General features: G+C 40.7%; 1 protein-coding gene across 2 annotated transcripts in view; it reads right to left on the reverse strand.

The window, feature by feature from the left end:
* The window catches only part of LOC141986356 (bifunctional heparan sulfate N-deacetylase/N-sulfotransferase 4), a 186,243-nt gene that overhangs the window by 70,255 nt on the left and 96,643 nt on the right, over positions 1-19,345 (reverse strand). For both annotated transcript variants that reach the window (XM_074950783.1, XM_074950784.1), the window contains exons 6-7: positions 12,570-12,755; positions 10,623-10,751 (exon numbers count right to left, since the gene is read on the reverse strand). In XM_074950783.1, coding sequence (XP_074806884.1) covers positions 10,623-10,751; positions 12,570-12,755 — 315 coding nt within the window. The remainder of the gene's footprint in view (positions 1-10,622; positions 10,752-12,569; positions 12,756-19,345) is intronic.

Raw genomic sequence — 19,345 nt, forward strand, 5'->3', positions numbered from 1 at the left:
GTCCTTGGGGAAAAAGTTCGATAAGCACTGTTACAGTTAATGCACGTTAAGTCAAAGAAATGTATTTCATGCAGCATATATGTTCAATTACATCTCCCCAGATCATCCCCTAAAAGTGATGAAGAAGGTCTGAAATAATGTTCAGATATCTATCTACTACTTTCCCCTGGTTCTTTGAGTGAAGGTGATCAAAGAAGGCTCAGTTTTACTTTACTAGTCTTGTAGTTGGACATAAAACTATTATATAGATATAGATACACACACACGCACACACTGGGAAATGGGTGTAGGAATTAGTAGTTAATACGTAAATAGGAGATGGGATGGCTGTAAAAATACCAGAGCAACAGAATTTTCACAATTTTCAACTTTAAGAGCATATTCTGAGTTCCTACCACCAAAACACATCCCTTTTGCAATCCTGATCCCACAGAGCTGTGATAGAAGGGGCTTGGGTAGGTTTTGGACAATGCGAGAGAGATGCCAAGGAGGCATTACTACCTCCTTCCATCCCTACTTGATCAGGCATTTTCTGACATAGTGCTGGAGGGCAATTGCACTGCACGACACGGCTCATGAAAATTAGGGATGGGTGAACAACTTATGAACTATTAACCATAAGTTTTGCCCATACCTCAAAACAACTCTTTTTTTTAGGTTTGAGAAACTTTAATTTTCTTCGCCAGCATTCATTTTTGTGCCTTTCTGCATCTCCTGGCTTAAGATAGGATAGGGAGAGGATGCTATGAAATAAGAAAAAAAAATTGTTCTTCTCTTTCTGGGCTAAATGGAACTGTAAGTCTCACAAGCAGGAATGGCCTCATAACACTTTCCACTCCATTTTGGATACCCAAGATATTGAAATACTTTGGATAAGGTTCAGACTACAACCAGATCTTGGAATCTTTCTAAATTTACCCATCCGTATCTAGATATCTGAAAAATGAATCATTTTTGAATCATAAGAACAGATATTCAGTTGGGGTAAATCAGTGTTGCTCCACTGATTTTAACAGAGCTACACCAATCTATGTCAGCCTTTTTAATTTTCTTTCGTAATTTTGAGCTTGCAGTGAATTTTTATATCTGACGTAGAACTGAATAAATCCAAGACTAGAGGGTTTAAGATTAATCATAAAAATTCTGACTCAAGCTTATCTACAGCAGAAAAAATTTAGCACTATAATCATATTGCCTTCTTGTTTATTACATAGACTACTGGAAAATTATATTTGCATAAACATCTCTAAGACCATTTCATACTTCGTTACACACACCTACACACAAAATGTTGTTGTTGTAAAGTATCTCCTTGTACTGGCTGGAAATAATTGAAGCTATTGCTGGAGCAGTAAAACCATAAAATTCCTGCAACTTTTTTTAACTTGTTAAATTCTTTTGTAGGTGAATGTATTGCTCATAAAAGCAATAGACTAACAATATTGGCTAAAACTGTCCAAGAGGGGACCTGTCCAGTCCCCTGTTCTCCCCCAAATGCAGAGCCCAGACAACTTCCTTACTTTCCCTTACTATTTAGCCATGGTCTTCTCAGATCCAACTATTCTGGTGTAGCAGAAATGTCCACTAGGTGGACAACAGTGGTACAATTAAAACTCATTTATACTGAAGCCTAAAAAGGCTTTGAACCCAGAGTGTAAAGACCCACTGTAGTGCATGGTACCCAGAACTTTTTCATGTATATATGATTTTTCACTTTGTGATATTTCATATTTTAGTTGTAATGGTGGTGACAGGGTCAGCATTGTAATGATTATTTTGCTGGGACAAAAGCTGAATATAACCTGCAGCTTAGTTAACTCCATCATGAGCAAAGAAACAAGACAACTTGACAATTCATGCACTGACAGTGGTATAAATTATTCCTGAGAGACAGACCTCTATGTGGATAACTTAGGTAACAAAATTAAGTTTGGCATGAGTAGGGACCCAAGAGCAACAGAACTAAAGACACAGTCAAATCTAAATTCCATTTTCAGTCACCGGAGGGAAGCATGTTCTTCAGTTCCACAGCCATTGATCCAATAGGATTCTGCACTGCAATCCATGTTACACAACAGGTCTCTGATCAATTACCTCTAACCAAGTACCCAAGGTGATGCTGGAATAGTACTCAGAGGAGTTAAAAATGAATAAAAGGGTGTGATCCCATTCACTGAATGGGCACAACACCTGCATTCTATTGCCAGCATGCATAGGAAAATTACTAGCCGGATACTTTTCCAGGGGTAATCATTTTTTGTCAAGGTCCAAATTTCTTGGTCAAGGAATAGTCAAGGTCCAGACTCCAGAGAAAATAATACAAAAACAATAACAATAACGATAATAAGTAAATAAAAATATTTTTATGGCTCGTTGAAAAGCATCTCTTGGTCTGGATTTGGCTGCTCTGCCTGGTTTAGAAGATAGGCTTTCAAAGCACAGAGTGGTGACTTGATTTACAACTTTTTTTTTTTTTTAAAGAGAATATCAGAGATTCAGCAACACACTGTAGGATACAAAGGGTAAACTGGTGAACTCTATGATCGTCTGAAGCTATTATTAAACTTGATCACGCTGTAATAGGGTCCACGGTGCGCTGGATGGAGTAGTGGTTAATACCCAGCCAGTCACGGGGGCAGTGGGAGGGGAGCTAGGGCCTGCCGACTCCACCATACTCTGACCCAGGGTCCCGGGAAGGTCAGCAGGGTTTGGCCTCCAAGGGGGGCCCTCTGAGTTACCCTCTCTGGTTCACTTCCTACCTCAGCTTTCCTCCCTCAGCTTCTGGTCCTAGATAAAGAAAAAGAAACCAAGCCATCAGCCACAACTGGGCTCAGCGTATAGTCCTGTTCCTTCAGGGAGGCTTCTCCGATCTGTTTGTGAGGAGTCTTTAGGATACGTCTGTCCTCCTCCCCAGCTTCTCCCTTCTAAGCTGGGTTGCTGCCTTTTCAACCATGTCTCCAGTTGGAGCATGCTCTTCAGAGGGCTGGACGGGTGGTGCTACCTGGGTACAGTACTGTTCTTTAAGCCCTTCCAGCCCAGTATGAGATTTGTATATCCCGTCATACCCGCCCCCCATCAAATATGAATAAAAATGTTATCTTGGTGAAAATTGGTGCCCCCCTCAAGTAAGTTTTTTGGTTACCCAACAAATGCTTTACTGTTTAATTTGCTAAACAACTTTTCAGTTAGTTTCATTAGTGCAGCAAGCTTTATGATCAACCAAATCTTGGGTAGTAAAGTTGCTAAATAGTAACAAGGTATCAGATTAATTAGAATTTAACTAACTAATTTAGGGGAATGATAAAGGTGAGTATTGACTCTTAGGAATAATACTATTGACATGAGAGGGATTTCACATGCAATTAACTGCTCCATAGTGTGAGTAATATTTCACATTATGGCCCTTACAGAGGAGTAAAGGAATCTGCATAAAGACCCCACATCTTACCCAAACTTGAGAAGAACCTGAACTGAAACAACTGCTCTTGTTGTTTTTTCCAATCTAAATGGAAACAGAAAGGACCAAAAGTCCACTGGTAAACCTGTAACAATTTTTCCCTTTCAACCCCTTGTTTCAGACATGCATGCAGGGGTGAAGGACTGGGAAATCTATTCACTTCTCAAAACCACCACCCAGGAAGGAAGTTTGAAAGGGAAAAAAACAAATTTATATCAAGTGCATATGCTAAATATATTTACACATTAGTCCAAAAATATATTGAGTATCTATATTAGCAAAGTGTTCATCTGTTGTAATTTGAAGTGGGGTGAAGATCTGGTAGTGAGGTTCTGCAGGAGATCTTCAAGGATTTTTTTTAAAATTAAATTATCTTTCATTTGGTGCAGTGTGGTCCAAATCAATATATTATTTTTATGAGCTCCAAGGATGAGTCATGTCTGGCAGGGATGATTTAGTAGTATGCAGAGAAAGAGCAAACTCCATTAAAGCAGAGAAATCAGACCAACCTTCCCATCAGTTTGGTGGCAGAATTTTAACCAGGGGTAACCAGAAGTCCCAGACAGCTCCTTCCAGAACTTCACTAGTGTGGAAGATTGCATTGACTACATCCATGGTATACAGTACCTATTCTGCAGATAAAGAGCCTGATGCAAAGCCCATTAAAGTCAATATAAAGATTTGAAGTCAATGGACTTTGGATCAAACCCAGTTAAAGGAACTCTGTTTCAAGAACTGCCAATCTATCACCTTTCACAAGCACTATACTCACCCAAAGGTTCAAAACAATAAAGAGGACTTTGAGAGTGGTTGTGAATGTTCATTTAGAAACAGGAAATAACATAATCCTAATGGTAAGAGAAGGAGCAGTGGTGGTAGCAACAACTGGAAGGCTTGCGCTGGGAGATGGATAAGGCCCTTAGTGACTCTTACTCCAACTCAATTTTATAGATAAAAATTAAGAATAAAGAAAAACTTGCCCTGTTCCTGCTAAAAGAGTGAACAATACCATATACAGTGAGACAACTGATTAGCTGTGTCAACAGAACTCAATCAAGGCTGTTCCCTAACCCTGTCCTGAGTATGAGGTTCTATGCAAAAGAAACGTGCAATGTAAATCATCAGTTGTCTTGGTAGCCTGGCAGTGCTCTCAGTACACACACACCCACACACACCCCCACCCAAGTGGAAATAGAATTTTACACAATCTGCATACCCCATAGGGGTCTATATGTCCCACAGTTGGGATCTCTTCTCCCCTGGATGCGTGACATAATTCACACTAATGCTAATTGGAGTGAATCACACACATCTAGGAAAGAAAAGACCCTAAAGAGCATAAATTAATGTAAGCAAGTCACATTGGTATGAACAGGAGCTACAGTACTTCTGCAAACACCAGTAGAGGACACCTCTGTGCCTTTGTTTTCATACAGCAAGGACTAAACAGTGCTGTTTATGAAAACAATGAGCACAACCATTTTGTTGCTACAGTTCTGACGAACACAAGGCTTTCTACAAAACCTGAGATGCTATGATATATGCTATCAATTATATGCGATTGGGATGATACATGTGTTATGATTCAAATTTTATTCCACAAAGATATGATACATACATGGATTATATTAGGTATCCAATTTTGCATCATTTCTACAAACATGCTGTATTTATATAATTATATGCTAAAATGTTTTTCAGTGTCTTTTTCATAATTCCTCTAAGAAGCAAACACCAATTTATACTGTACTGCACCTGTTTTTAGGTTGTAGGAACAGCAGAGAATGATACACAAGCAAAAGGAAAGCTCATTAACTAATCTAGGGGTATGAAAGTTTCCCAGACTGAACACTGCACACTTCTATTATACACTAGTGTCAGTTTCAAGTACATATCACATTCAAGTGCATATTTTTATTCAACTGAATTTACAGTTGATAAATGGAACAGTATAGTAGACACTGATGCCTGGCATTTTCAGGGAGTTCAGAAGACACAATGGATTTGACAGTGTTAGTTCATACACTGCCATTTCAAAACCTATTTAGAACCACTAAATCTATAAACTTCTTCTTACTCTGGATAAGAAAAGAGCTCTCCATTAGTTCACTTATTAATGTGCTGTTTGTAAAGCAGGACATCAAGACTCTATTTATTAAAAAAGGTTCTAACTCAATATGAAAGTTTTGTTCTGTGCTCTCTCCAAGACATCCTGTGATAAGACTGGCTGTTGCTTTTACTGTTGTCAGTTGCTGCATGTTTTATAGGGCACTACAGTGGCCTGACTTGAATGATGGTGGGGGTTGTGGTATATCTTTCTTCAGCTCCCACATGATTAAATGATGTTTCTTCCAGTCTGAATAAGGACGATATGGAACATATACATACTTAACGCAGATTTAGGGAAGTGCATGCCAGTATTTCACTGGCAAGGCAAAGTTCAGTAAAATATCAGCTTTTGATGAAGTCATGATAGAAAATAATCAGAGGAAAAAAAAATCAAACATTAACTGTACAGATATAAACCCATTCTTTTCACGTCACCCAATATTATATATTGTACTTTCAAGTTATTGGAACTTACTGTGGTCAAACAAGCTCATATACTAAAGGAAATCGGAAAAAAAACCCCAAACAAACAAAAAGCCCCACCCCTTTTTTCTTTTGAAAGCCTGTAGCTTTTAACTCTATCCTGATTTCAAATAGTCTGATCAACAAAGATATGTAGTCTAGTTAGAATATATTGGGAGTAGACTGCATGGAAAAATAATGTATCTGCTGTATCACCTTTTTCACCTTTAATTAACAATGAGAAAAATGAACACAGGACATTCCTCAAACAGCAGAAATACAATAAATCACACTATATTCATATCTGACAATTTAATGCATAATATAGCATAATGCCTCATAGAGACTATGTTATGTAAAAGATTTTTACCCTGCTACAGGCTCCTATACTGTGGCCCTCACTATGGCATCAGAGTGCCTTTAAAGAAAGGTATTTAGACAAAATTACAAGAAATCACACACACAAACAGGGGTTTGGAACAGACCAGGCATGTGGAAAGGAGAGACGCACCAATAGGCTGAACAAGTTAAACTGATTACCCATTATGTAAAAGTGAAAGGAGAGGAAAAGAGGCTGAGAGTGAAGCGGGGAAAATGGACAGACAGGAGAGCAGGTCTGAGAAGTAGGGTGAAATTAGTTTAACAGGGAAATCTGAAAACATTAAGGGCATTTTAAAATTAGTTTTTGAGATACGTTGGAATAGAATTAAGATGACCCAGGAATTAGGTAATAATAAAGCTTTCACTTCCTGGAATGAGACTAGTTTGGCTGTAGAGTGCTGAACTGTCTGAAGTTTAGCAAACAGCAGTTTAGGAAAATCATAGATTTCCTAAGGAAGGAATTGCGTGATGCATGGATAAAGATTACAGTGAATGCATGGTCTCGTGAAGGACAAGTTCTAGCAATGTTCCAGAAGCAGAGATAAGCCAAAGTTACAGATGAGGGAGATATGGGAAGACAAAATTTTCTGAGTTAGAGAGTCATGGTGGATTCAGAGAGATAGGACTAAGAGTAGGACTTTTTATTCTGACATGTAGGTCACTCACACATTGTACATAAAAAGTCTTAATAAAGGTGCCCCACTTCTCTAAATCTGCTCTCTTTGACTCAGACTCCAACTTTGCTCCCAAGGGCCATAGGGTAAAATTTTCACATATGGGCATCTAATTTTAGAGTCTTAAATCTATTTTAGACATCTAAATAAAAATGGTCTGATATTAAAGGCAAGAAATGAAGTTTCTTTAACTGTAACATACCAATTTGAAAAGGAGTACTTGTGGCACCTTAGAGACTAACAAATTTATTTGAGCATAGGCTTTTGTGAGCTACAGCTCACTTCATCGGATGCATTCAGTGGAAAATACAGTGGGGAGATTTATATACACAGAGAACATGAAACAATAGGTGTTACCATACACACTGTAATGAGAGACTGCTGAATTGGAATTAATTTGCAAACTGGATACAATTAACTTAGGCTTGAATAAAGACTGGGATTGGATGGGTCATTACACAAAGTAAAACTATTTCTCCATGTTTATCCCCCCCTACTGTTCCTCAGACGTTCTTGTCAACTGCTGGAAATGGCCCACCTTGATTATCACTACAAAAGGTTTCCCCCCTCCCCCCACTCTCCTGCTGATAGTAGCTCACCTTACCTGATCACTCTCGTTACAGTGTGTATGGTAACACCCATTGTTTCATGTTCTCTGTGTATATAAATCTCTCCACTGTATTTTCCACTGAATGCATCCGATGAAGTGAGCTGTAGCTCACAAAAGCTTATGCTCAAACAAATTTGTTAATCTCTAAGGTGCCACAAGTACTCCTTTTCTTTTTGCGGATACAGAGTAACACGGCTACTACCCTGAAACATACCAATTTGAGCTATTGATGTGCCACACCTATGAAAATTAGGCCACATCTCAAGAAACAAGATATACAACCCACAGGAGGTATCACTTCCTGTGTGGAAGAAGGGATAGTAGATGGGGAAAGAGAGGATAATGATGAAAAGAATGACTAGTATATAATTTTCACTTGTCCTACATCTTAGTTCTCACATCTTAAAAACAGAACCAATGAGAACAGAGAGTGAGATGGGGCCTGATCCATTGCCCATTGAAGTCAATGGAAAAAATCCCATGAAATTCCACAGGTTTTGGATGTGGCCCAGAGTGAACAGTGAGTTAGAGGAGCTTACTTTAGTGTGCTTCTTGAAGAACCTTCTGGACAAAAGAAGTATCATTATAAAAAGTCAGTTCAAGCTGATAATGATGTACAAGATGTACAAGTGGGGATGATCACTTTATGGCTATCCAAACAGATGATTTAGCTCTCAGAACCCATGAAGTTTCTCTGCATCTGACAGAGTGACAATTTACAACCTTAGGCTGTGGATATATGGCCTGATTATAAAAAACAACAGTCCTTAGCCCAAAAGTATTGGTAGTCTTCGAGGCTGCTCTACCATTTCTGCAACCCATGAAACAAAATTGCTGCATTCTCTGAAAACTCTGGGCATAGGCAAGGGAAAGCATTAGCACTCCTTTAATATTCAAGTGATGGAGTTTCCACTGCTGAGAGGATACTGATTCTGGTCACAACCATGGGAGAACAATGGGCTGATATACATGGAACTCAGTATTCATCCTTTGGAATGAATTGTGATGGGACCCAAAGCATATCTTTGGTCAGGAAAGAAATTAAGGGGAGGTGATTTAATAACTAGGTTCAAAGTTTCTCTTATCCAACCCCAGTGAAGCTGATGGGGTTCAAAAGGGTGTAATTCAGAGCAGAAGTTGACTCTAAAGCAGCGGTTCTCTAACTGTGGGTCAGGACCCCAGAGAGGGTCATGACTCCATTTTAATGGAGTCACCAGGGCTGGCGTTAGATTTGCTGTGACCCAGGACTGAAGCCCAAGCCACACCACCCAGGGCCAAAGCCAAAGCCTGAGGGCTTCAGCTCTGGGTGTCAGGGCTCAGGTTACAGGCCCCCCACCTGAGGCTGAAGCCCTTGGGCTTCGACTTTGGCCCACTTGCATGGGGCGATGGGGCCCAGGCTTTGGGAAGGGCTCCAGTGAGCTCAGGCTTCAGTCCCCCCTCCTGGGGTCATGTAGTAACTTTTGTTGTCAAAAGGGGGTTGCAGTGCAATAAAGTTTGAGAAACCCTGCTCTAAAGAACTAAACAGAAAAAACCTCAACTCATGGCAGAGGTTCCTGCCTCCAAAACCTAAAGGAATTTAAAGAATATTCCTCCCAATGCCTGAATTCACACAATTTTGCATCCTTGATTCTTGGTAAGTGGAGCCATATGTATATGATAGTATTGTGTATTAATGAGGGTTTATTAGCAAAGTTTGGGCTGGCTTTATTAGTCAAGAGAAGTGAAGTCAGAAGATAGTTATGCAAGTCATCCCAAATGAGTGACAGTGACACTTTCTACCATATCAAAGTGTATTTTTTACAAACTACATATAAAAAAGTATCAGAAAAATGAAATGTTACTACCTGAGGACGTGTCTACACTACCACGTGGAGTCGAGCTAAGATACGCAATTTCAGCTATGTGAATAGCGTAGCTACAGTCAACGTACTTAGATCTACTTACCGCGGTGACTTCACTGCGGTAAGTCAACGGCTGACGCTCTCCCGTCGACTCCGCCTGCGCATCTCACCCTGGTAGAGTACCGGAGTCGACAGGAGAGCGCTTAGCTGTCGATTTATCGCGTCTATAATAGACTAGTCATGATAAATCGACCACTGCTCGATCAATCACTGCCCACCAATCCGGTGAGTAGTGTAGTCAAGCCCTGAACAAAATGAAAACTGAAATCTTCTATAATTATAATGTCATTTCCCCCCCAACATTATCCTGCAGCCCCATTGTGATGGATTAATGACCATACCCACATTCTGTGTCCCCCTCCCACAATGCTCATGCTTCCATTTTTTTCTCTTCATTTCCTCTCTTCTTTCCCCTTCTACATGTGTTCATGCTTAACTCCCCACAAAGAGCAGGTTATATGCTGCGTGGAGTGGGGGTTTCTGTGGGTAGCATCAGAGGATTAGGTTGTCTGTTCTTTAGCAGCTTGATCTGAATATCCTATGCATGTGAACCTGTTCCTATAGTTTGCCCTATTAGGGGGATGCAGTGGGAGCAGAGATGAAAGATGTGCAGCTTTCAAGGATCCAAAGGAGTGAGTGTGTGTGTTTGTGTGTGGGGGAAAGCACGGGGGGAGAGGAAGAAAAGGAAGGAGAACCAGGATCATGCAGTTTTCTCCATCACCATTGTTTTCCTTTGCCCCTGTTAGTCTATTCAGTGTCCCCTTATTACCAAAGGCCTAGCACTGGGGTTGGAAAACAGATACTGTTTGGAAATATATATATACATTTGTCTCTGATTTGTATCACCTGGGATCCACATTACTCCTTACAATGCAGTTTTTGCTTATTTCCTTTTAAGTGCTCACCACCTCTGAGCAAAAGGAGTTGATTTATCGGAACTGAATTAACTATATAGGTTATTCTGTCCCATTCACCTCCAATACTGATAGCAAAGGTACACAGCAAAGGATAGCAAACAAGGTACATACGGGATTCAGGAGGATGGTGAGGAAGAGTTCACCTCCTCGGATGCTTTTGTCCAATTCTTGAGGGCCCCCAGGATACTCCTTGTAGAAAATTGTGTGGGTGAAAAGGCCACAGGTCTGTCGAGGAAGTACCTGAGAACAAAGTAAAAAAAAAAAAAAAAAAAAGTGTCGTGACCCTATTTCTGCAAGCTCCACCCCAAAAATTTCTTCCGAGTCTGCATTCTGAAACGCTCACAGATGGATTCTTTTGTTCCAGCAGCTATCTTATTGTAAATAAGCATGATTATGCAGATGTTGAGATCTCTAGCTGCCAGTTGAAAGGCTGCAGTACATGTGTGTTCCACAGCCTTTGTCCAGGCCATTGCATATGTTTCACATAGTAAGAATTCAGGGTTTGTTTTTAGCGATTTGTAAAAGGAAGAAAAGAGCTTCTATTCTTTTAGCAAGGATAGTTTGTTAAAAGACAAATAGCGCTTCTCAGCCATCTTCACTATCTTAGGCTATTAATCTTCTTGCTGGTAAGATACAGCGCACAATTGGTATTCTAGGTTACAGACCCAAAAAGAACTAGTTTATTCTTTCCTTTGCCCTGAAAATCAAATTAGACCCCACTAGTGAAATATGTACTGGGGCTGATAGGACTGTTGAATGAGTATATCCCGAGGTCAGCTCTACATACAATCATAAATCAGGAGATTGTGTGTTAGGATTCTGAAAACCAGCAGATGGAAAAAAACCCCCACCAAAAACCTAAAATTTCCACTACTTAGAGCTATTTCATTAACTCTTTAATCACAAGCACATCAGACCTCTGCAGAAAAGCACTAAGAACTGTGATACTGTTCAGTACTTACACAGACATTACTCAGTTTTGACTTAGGTTTTTTGCCAGTTTACCATTTGTGCTCTCTTTTGTATTCTGTCCAAATGAACAAAAAACAAAATAATCTACGGTTTCTATTCAGCAAAGCACTTAAGCATATATTTAATATATTTATTAATATATACGTTTGACAAATATTAGATACATGCTCTTAAATGCATGTCCATGGCTTTTGTTAAAGTCAACAGGAACTTTACCTATGTATACCATGCCAGAACTTGACCTGTCAAGATTTCCATTCTGTGTCCTGTGCAAATTCCAACTTGTGTAATTTACCTTCTATCTACCTAAATTCTCTTTACCGTTTCAATTGAACATGATTCTTCTACATTTTTGCTCTAAACTGTGGTGTAGTGTTGCATCTGGCTGTTCATCAGCTGCTTTGTTCCATTCTAGGAGCAGCTGCATATTAAAGTGATAGGCCAAGTGATTCCTACATGTTATCTTGGCTTTTAATGCATCTGCTACTGAAAGGAAGATGTGGAAAGCTTTCTCTCTCCTCACCGCAATGCGCAGCCTGGGAAACTTTCACAGGCATAGTTTCAGACCCTGTGCTCTGGGAATTGCATAGGTATATCTAAACACAAAATCTGGCCCAACCAAAGTATCCTGTGGACTGGAGAATCATATTTTACCTTTGTTTCTCTTCCCTTTTGGCGGGTCCCAGACCCTTTATGCATTGTAGTGAGTCAGACCCTTGGATATGGACTAGGGCATTTTAATGAATTGCAAAGGTATGTAATTATAGTCCAGGATTGGTTGTCTACTGGTACATTTTATTTCTGATAATCACATTGGAAAGTGACCAACCCCCCCACCCAAAAAAAACCCAACAAAAAACCCACCCCCCCCAACAAAAAAAAAACAACACCCACCCCAAAACACCCTCTTTGCTCTTCTTTCTTTTGGAAACTGGCTGCACACTGGTAAAACTGTTTTAGTATCCTGACAAATCCACTACCTTCAAGGATTTCAGTGCCCATTGTAAAGCTTGGTGCATTTGTGAAATAGATTTTTTAGTCATTCTTAAAGAAGTATTGCAATGAAGTAATGGAAATGCCATGTACCATGATGCCATTGTGGATGAAGCCCCGTCTGTACCGTGCAGGTTTTAAATGTGGATACTCTTCTGTGCTTGTGACTTTGATACCCCAGACCTTCTTCCAGGCCTCATAAAGCTGAACATGTACAGGGTAGACCCCAGAGTGGTGCGGAGCCACTGCATAGCCCATGTCAGTCGGAATACCATGCTCCTGAAACAAAGCAAAAGAAACAACACATTTAGTATACAAGGATAATATGTAATGTCATCAAGTTTATTCTTATTCTACCAACCAGTAGCTTTAAAGAAACTGTTGCTTTTGGGCAATCATGTATGTGTGTGTGTTTTGTATATATAACACTCACACTAAAAATAAGAGACACAAGGCGCAAAATAATTGGTTTATAGTATCGAGGGGAAAATAATCCTGTTGGATAATATTGAGCTACCATTGTTTAGAACAGATTTGACTGCCTGTGTATTATGCGTTATGTGTATTTATACAATATGCCCTATCTGGTTGGATGTTTTTTTAAAGTAATTTTCAAAGGGCTGGGAAATTATGCTTTTTATTTAGTTAAATTTCAAATTGTCTTGGATCAACAAACAAAGAGAAACGTGTTGACACGACAATTACCATTTGTTTATATTTTATATTACAAAAAGCAGAGGAATATTTCCATGGCTTTAGGTAGAGTAAATGCTATGTGTTGTATACCAGCATGCACACTGCCCTGTTATCCTTTAGGCTGCTTTGCTTTTGTTGTTAAACTTCTATTAGAATTGAGGATGACAATATTTTCTTAAAAGGGATAAAATAGTTTCCAGGGGGTGGGTTTATTTGCCCTGATCAATCTGTTGAATTTTACCCCAGGTAGTGCATGGTACTCACTAAATCTTTGGGGGACCCAAAATAAGAATATATTTAAGAAAATGTACTTTTTTACAGTGTGTGTGAACCAATATGGAAAAATCAGCTAGAGGGTTTCCATGACCACCATTTAATATGCTATAAAATTTAACTTTTGTAAGTGCTCTCAAATCTGAACAGTTAATTGGATTGCTTTGAAATTGGTGCACATAAGTGATTCAAATTTGGGGTCATTTTGCTGATGGGTTCCCAAATTACAGGCCCCCTCAAAAAACTCCCAAAACCTGGTTTCCTTCTGCTGTCTTGTACTATTAAACTGAAAGGTACTAATGACTGGCTGAACCACAGACCTCTTGACTGCTGTGAATTCTCCCTTCAATTAACATATCTAAGGATGAGTTGATCACAAACTCTCCTCCACCCACCCAAGACAAAAGGAGTTTTGGACTAAGTAACTGGAGGCTGCTGCAATTTTGGACTAAGCAACTGCAGTCATGAGTGGTAATTTTTTTTTTGGGGGGGGGGGGAGGAAATGGAGAGGAAAAGGGGAGGAAATGTAATCAAATCTTCTGGGGGAAAAAGTAGACATGTGAGACAAAGGTACGTATTAGGAATGGGAGAACAGGGAAAGAGGGGTTTGGGGATTAATGGGGATGGATGGCAAGAGAAGTTGGGGAGTCAAGTGTGGGAGGCATAGCACCCCACATCTCTGCCAGTACACCCAACCCACACTCCAAACTTCCTGCACCCCCAGCTCTGCCAGTGCACCCTCTACTGTAACATAGTTGTTTTTCACTCTGGGCTCTGGAGATGTGTCTGGTTATAGAAGGAGGGAAATAAAGGCAATATAAATGTTTGTATACCAGGGAGTGAAGACTTCAGGGAGACATGTTCCCTAGTTGTTGTGGGGAGGTCTAGGTACCATTGTGGGTAGGTGGCAAGTTGGAGGGGGGGATGCTTTGAATGGGTAAGTGGCATGGCTTGGAGATGCTCCAAAGCAAGGCTGGTGGGGCACAGCTGGTGTGTTTCTGGGGGGAGGTAGGCTCAGAATACTAATTGTGGGACATATGTACAACTGCCTAAATGACTACTGACCCCTAATGACAACAACAAAACTTTTTCCTGTTTTAAGATAAAACCAAAAAAACCTAGGAAATTCAATGGGAAAAACCAAATTTAACCTAGAGTTAAGATTGTTCGATAGTATGTTGTTCTCTTGCAGAACAGTGAGTTGAACAACATTCAAACTAAAAGGACAAAAAAGAAAACAAACAAAAAAGGTTGCCTATGCTACATTCCTTCTGTTTTCCTGGCTGTGATTATGTGATAAGGGGATCTGTGCTTGCACCCTCTGATATATATGAGCAATGGGAAAAGCTGCACATGTACCTTCTGGTTCTAGTATGCATAATTTCAATACAGAATTGTGTACATTATATAATTAGCAGGGCAGGAGTTTTATTACAGAGGGCATTGTCAGTAACAAGCTGGGATATGAGAGGAGTCTAAGAATTTATTTTCCTCATGCACTGTGGTCAGCGTCAGGTGTACTGAATGGTGGAGGCAATTAGTGTCGCTTGGTAGAGGTGTGTTTGCGAGATCTCAGAGTCGGCCCACAACATTTTGGCACCTGAGGCGGGGAGCTCAAATGACGCCCCATGCCCCCTCACTTGGGCCAAAACTTTGAAAGGTCTCAATTCTGCCTTCTTCCTGTTCTACTCCTCTCATAGTATGGCTCTGCTACCTACCCCAATAAAGGAGAACTAACAACTTAAAATGCTTTGTTCAAAAATTTTAAGTAACACTTAACTTTCAAACGCCTGAACCACACATGTAACTTTTCTTGTCTGTGTAGTAAACACTGGCATTTTTATCTGTTTGAATAATCGAAGTGGTGCTTTCCGTGCCTTCTTGGTTGCAAAGATTTGAACTGCTCCCTGCTGAACATCCACATTCTGGGCCAGCTCATGTACTACTGAGATTGTTGCAAGGCTGACCAGCCTCTCCTGTGTCATTGTGGAGCGTAGATGTGTTTTTATTAACTTCAGCTTGGAGAAGCTGCGTTCACCACTGGCAACTGTTACAGGAAGTGTTAGAAGGATGCACAGAGCAACAAAAGCATTTGGAAAGAGGGTGGTCATCTTATTTGTGCACATATATTCCAGAACAGCTTTTGGAGTTGATCCTGCTGAAATGTATCTTGAAAGGGCTTTCAGTTCTTCACCTAAATCACTCACATCAATATTGCGCTTGTCATCATGTGTCAACACTGTCTCTAGTGCCCTGCATTGCTGGTGTAGGTCTTCTTCAGGTATAGTGAGGAGTTTTGGAATATCATACAACATCCCAAATATACTGCTGTGTTCCTTGAGCTACATGAAACATTCTTCAACTGACTGTATTGCACAATCTAGCACCTGGTTAAAGAATTCAACTTTCAATTGTTGTTTGGGGTCTCTTATGGGATTATCCCGTGCCTCATAAGCAAAATGTCTTCTTCAGTGACTCTTGTTTATTCTTGAATGGGTGGAAAAATAGCTTCAGTGTGAAGTTCCTCTGCCAACTTCTGTGCACTCCTCAGAAAGTTTTGAAATCCCCCATCTGACCGGTAAGACTGTAGGTATGACTTTGCTTTGTCCAGTTGTTCCATTGCTCCAGATATATCAAGGTCAGCACCTTGGAGTCTCTTGCTCACAACACTTATTTCAAACAGTATGTCATGCCACAACACTAAGCCACACAGAAATTTGAAGTTATGTATGTTTCTGGTGATTCCATTTCCCTCTGCCACTGTTCTCCCACGAACAGTTCCTGTCATAGCATTCAGAGTGGTAGCCTGTATCAGCAAAAAGAACGAGGAGTACTTGTGGCACCTTAGAGACTAACAAATTTATTTGGGCATAAGCTTTCGTGGTCTAAAGCTCACTTCATCAGATGCATGCAGTGGAAAATACAGTAGGAAGGTATATATATACACAAAGAAAAAACCATACCAACACTCATGAGACTAATCAATTAAGGTGGGCTATTATCAGCAGGAGAAAAAAACTTCTACAGTGATAATCAGGATGGCCCATTTCAAACAGTTGCCAAGAAGGTGTGAGTAACTGTAGGGAAAAAAATTAGCATGGGGAAATAGTTTTTAGTTTGTGTAATGACCCATCCACTCCCAGTCTTTATTCAAGCCTAATTTAATTGTGTCCAGTTTGCAAATTAATTCCAGTTCTGCAGTTTCTCGTTGGAGTCTGTTTTTGAAGCTTTTCTGTTGCAAAATTGCCACCTTTAAGTCTGTTACTTAAGTGACCAAAGAGGTTGAAGTGTTCTCCGACTGGTTTTGGAATGTTATAATTCTTGACCTCTGATTTGTGTCCATTTATTCTTTTGCGTAGAGACTGTCCAGTTTGACCAATGTACATGGCAGAGGGGCATTGCTGGCACATGATGGCATAGATTACATTGGTAGATGTGCAGGTAAATGAGCTTCTGGTGCTATGGCTGATGTGATTTGGCCCTATGATGGTGTCCCTTGAATAGATATGTGGACACAGTTGGCAAAGGGCTTTGTTGCAAGGATAGGTTCCTGGGTTAGTGGTTCTGTTGTGTGGGTTGCTGGTGAGTATTTGCTTCAGATTGGGGGGCTGTCTGTAAGTGAGGGCCTGTCTCCCAAGATCTGTGAGAGTGAGGGATCGTCCTTCAGGATAGGTTGTAGGTCCCTGATGATGCGCTGGAGAGGTTTTAATTGGGGGCTGAAGGTGACAGCTAGTGGCGTTCTGTTACTTTCTTTGTTGGGCCTGTCCTGGAATAGGTGACTTCTGGGTATTCTTCTGGCTCTGTCAATCTGTTTCTTCACTTCAGCAGGTGGGTATTGTAGTTTTAAGAATGCTTGATAGAGATCTTCTAGCTATTTGTCTCTGTCTGAGGGATTGTAGCAAATGTGATTGTATCTTAGAGCTTGGCTGTAGACAATGGATTGTGTGATGTGGTCTGGATGAAAGCTGGAGGCATGTAGGTAAGTATAGCGGTCAGTAGGTTTCCGTTATAGGGTGGTGTTTATGTGACCATCGCTTATTAGCACTGTAGTGTCCAGGAAGTGGATCTCTTGTGTGGACTGGTCCAGGCTGAGGTTGATGGTGGGATGGAAATTGTTGAAATCATGGTGGAATTCCTCAAGGGCTTCTTTTCCATGGGTCCAGATGATGAAGATGTCACCAATGTAGCGCAAGTAGAGTAGGGGAGTTAGGGGACAAGAGCTGAGGAAGCATTATTCTAAGTCAGCCATAAAAATGTTGGCATACTGTGGGGCCATGCGGGTACCCATAGCAGTGCTGCTGACTTGAAGGTGTATACATTGTCCCCAAATGTGATATAGTTGTGGGTGAGGACAAAGTCACAAAGTTCAGCCACCAGGTTTGCCATGACATTATTGGAGATACTGTTCCTGATGGCTTGTAGTACATCTTTATGTGGAATGTTGGTGTAGAGGGCTTCTACATCCATAGTGGCCAGGATGGTGTTTTTTGGAAGATCACCAATGGATTGTAGTTTCCTTAGGAAGTCAGTGGTGTCTCGAAGATAACTAGGAGTGCTGGTAGCATAGGGCCTGAGGAGAGAGTCTACATAGCCAGACAATCCTGCTGTCAGGGTGCCAATGCCTGAGACGATGGAGTGTCCAGGATTTCCAGGTTTATGGTTCTTGGGTAGCAGATAGAATACCCCTGGTCAGGGTTCTAGGGGTGTCTCTCTGCAGATTTGTTCTTGTGCTTTTTCAGGGAGTTTCTTGACCAAATGGTGTAGTTTCTTTTGGTAACCCTCAGTGGGATCAGAGGGTAATGGCCTGTAGAATGTGGTGTTAGAGAGCTGCCTAGCAGCCTCTTGTTCATATTCCGACCTATTCGTGGTGACAACAGGATCTCCTTTGTCAGCCTTTTTGATTATGATGTCAGAGTTGTTCCTGAGGCTATGGATGGCATTGTGTTCTGCACGGCTGAGGTTATGGAGCAAATGATGCTGCTTTTCCACAATTTCAGCCCATACACATTGGCGGAAGCACTTTATGTAGAAGTCCAGTCTGTTGCTTTGACCTTCAGCAGGGGTTCACGCAAAATCCTTCTTTTTGTAGTGTTGGCAGGAAGGTTTCTGTGGGTTAGTGTGTTGTTCAGAGGTGTGTTGGAAATATTGTATTCCTTGAGTTGGAGACATCAAAAGTAGGATTCTAGGTCACCGCAGAACTGTATCATGTTCGTGGGGTTGAATGGGCAGAAGGAGGGGCCCCGAGATAGGACAGACTCTTCTGTCGGGCTAAGAGTATAGCTGGATAGATTAACAGTATTGTTGGGTGAGTTAATGGAACCACTGTTGTGGCCCCTTATGGCATGTAGTAGCTTAGATAGTTTAGTATCCTTTTCCCTTTGTAGAGAAGCAAAGTGTGTGTTGTAAATGGCTTGTCTAGTTTTTGTAAAGTCCAGCCATGAGGAAGTTTGTGTGGAAGGTTGGTTTTTTTATGAGAATATCCAGTTTTGAGAGCTCATTCTTAACCCACAGAAACCTTCCTTCCAAAAGAAACGACATCATTTGCTCAAGGAACATCCTGAAAAAGCACAGGAACAAAGTACTCCTAGTTCTTTTTGTCATAGCATTATCCTCCATAATGGCAACTATGGCATCATCTATCTTCCTAATTTGATGTTTGATAGGCTTTATCACCTCCACTCGACTTTCCCATCATGTGGCTGTCATAAATATAAAGGGAAGGGTAAACACCTTTAAATCCCTCCTGGCCAGAGGAAAAACCCTTTCACCTGTAAAGGGTTAAGAAGCTAAGATAACCTCACTGGCACCTGACCAGAATGACCAATGAGGAGACAAGGTACTTTCAAAGCTGGGGGGGGGGCGGGGGGGAGAAAAGGATCTCTCTGTCTGTGTGATGCTTT

The sequence above is a fragment of the Natator depressus genome, chromosome 4 (genome assembly GCF_965152275.1).
Source record: "Natator depressus isolate rNatDep1 chromosome 4, rNatDep2.hap1, whole genome shotgun sequence".
NCBI classification, from domain to species: domain Eukaryota; kingdom Metazoa; phylum Chordata; order Testudines; family Cheloniidae; genus Natator; species Natator depressus.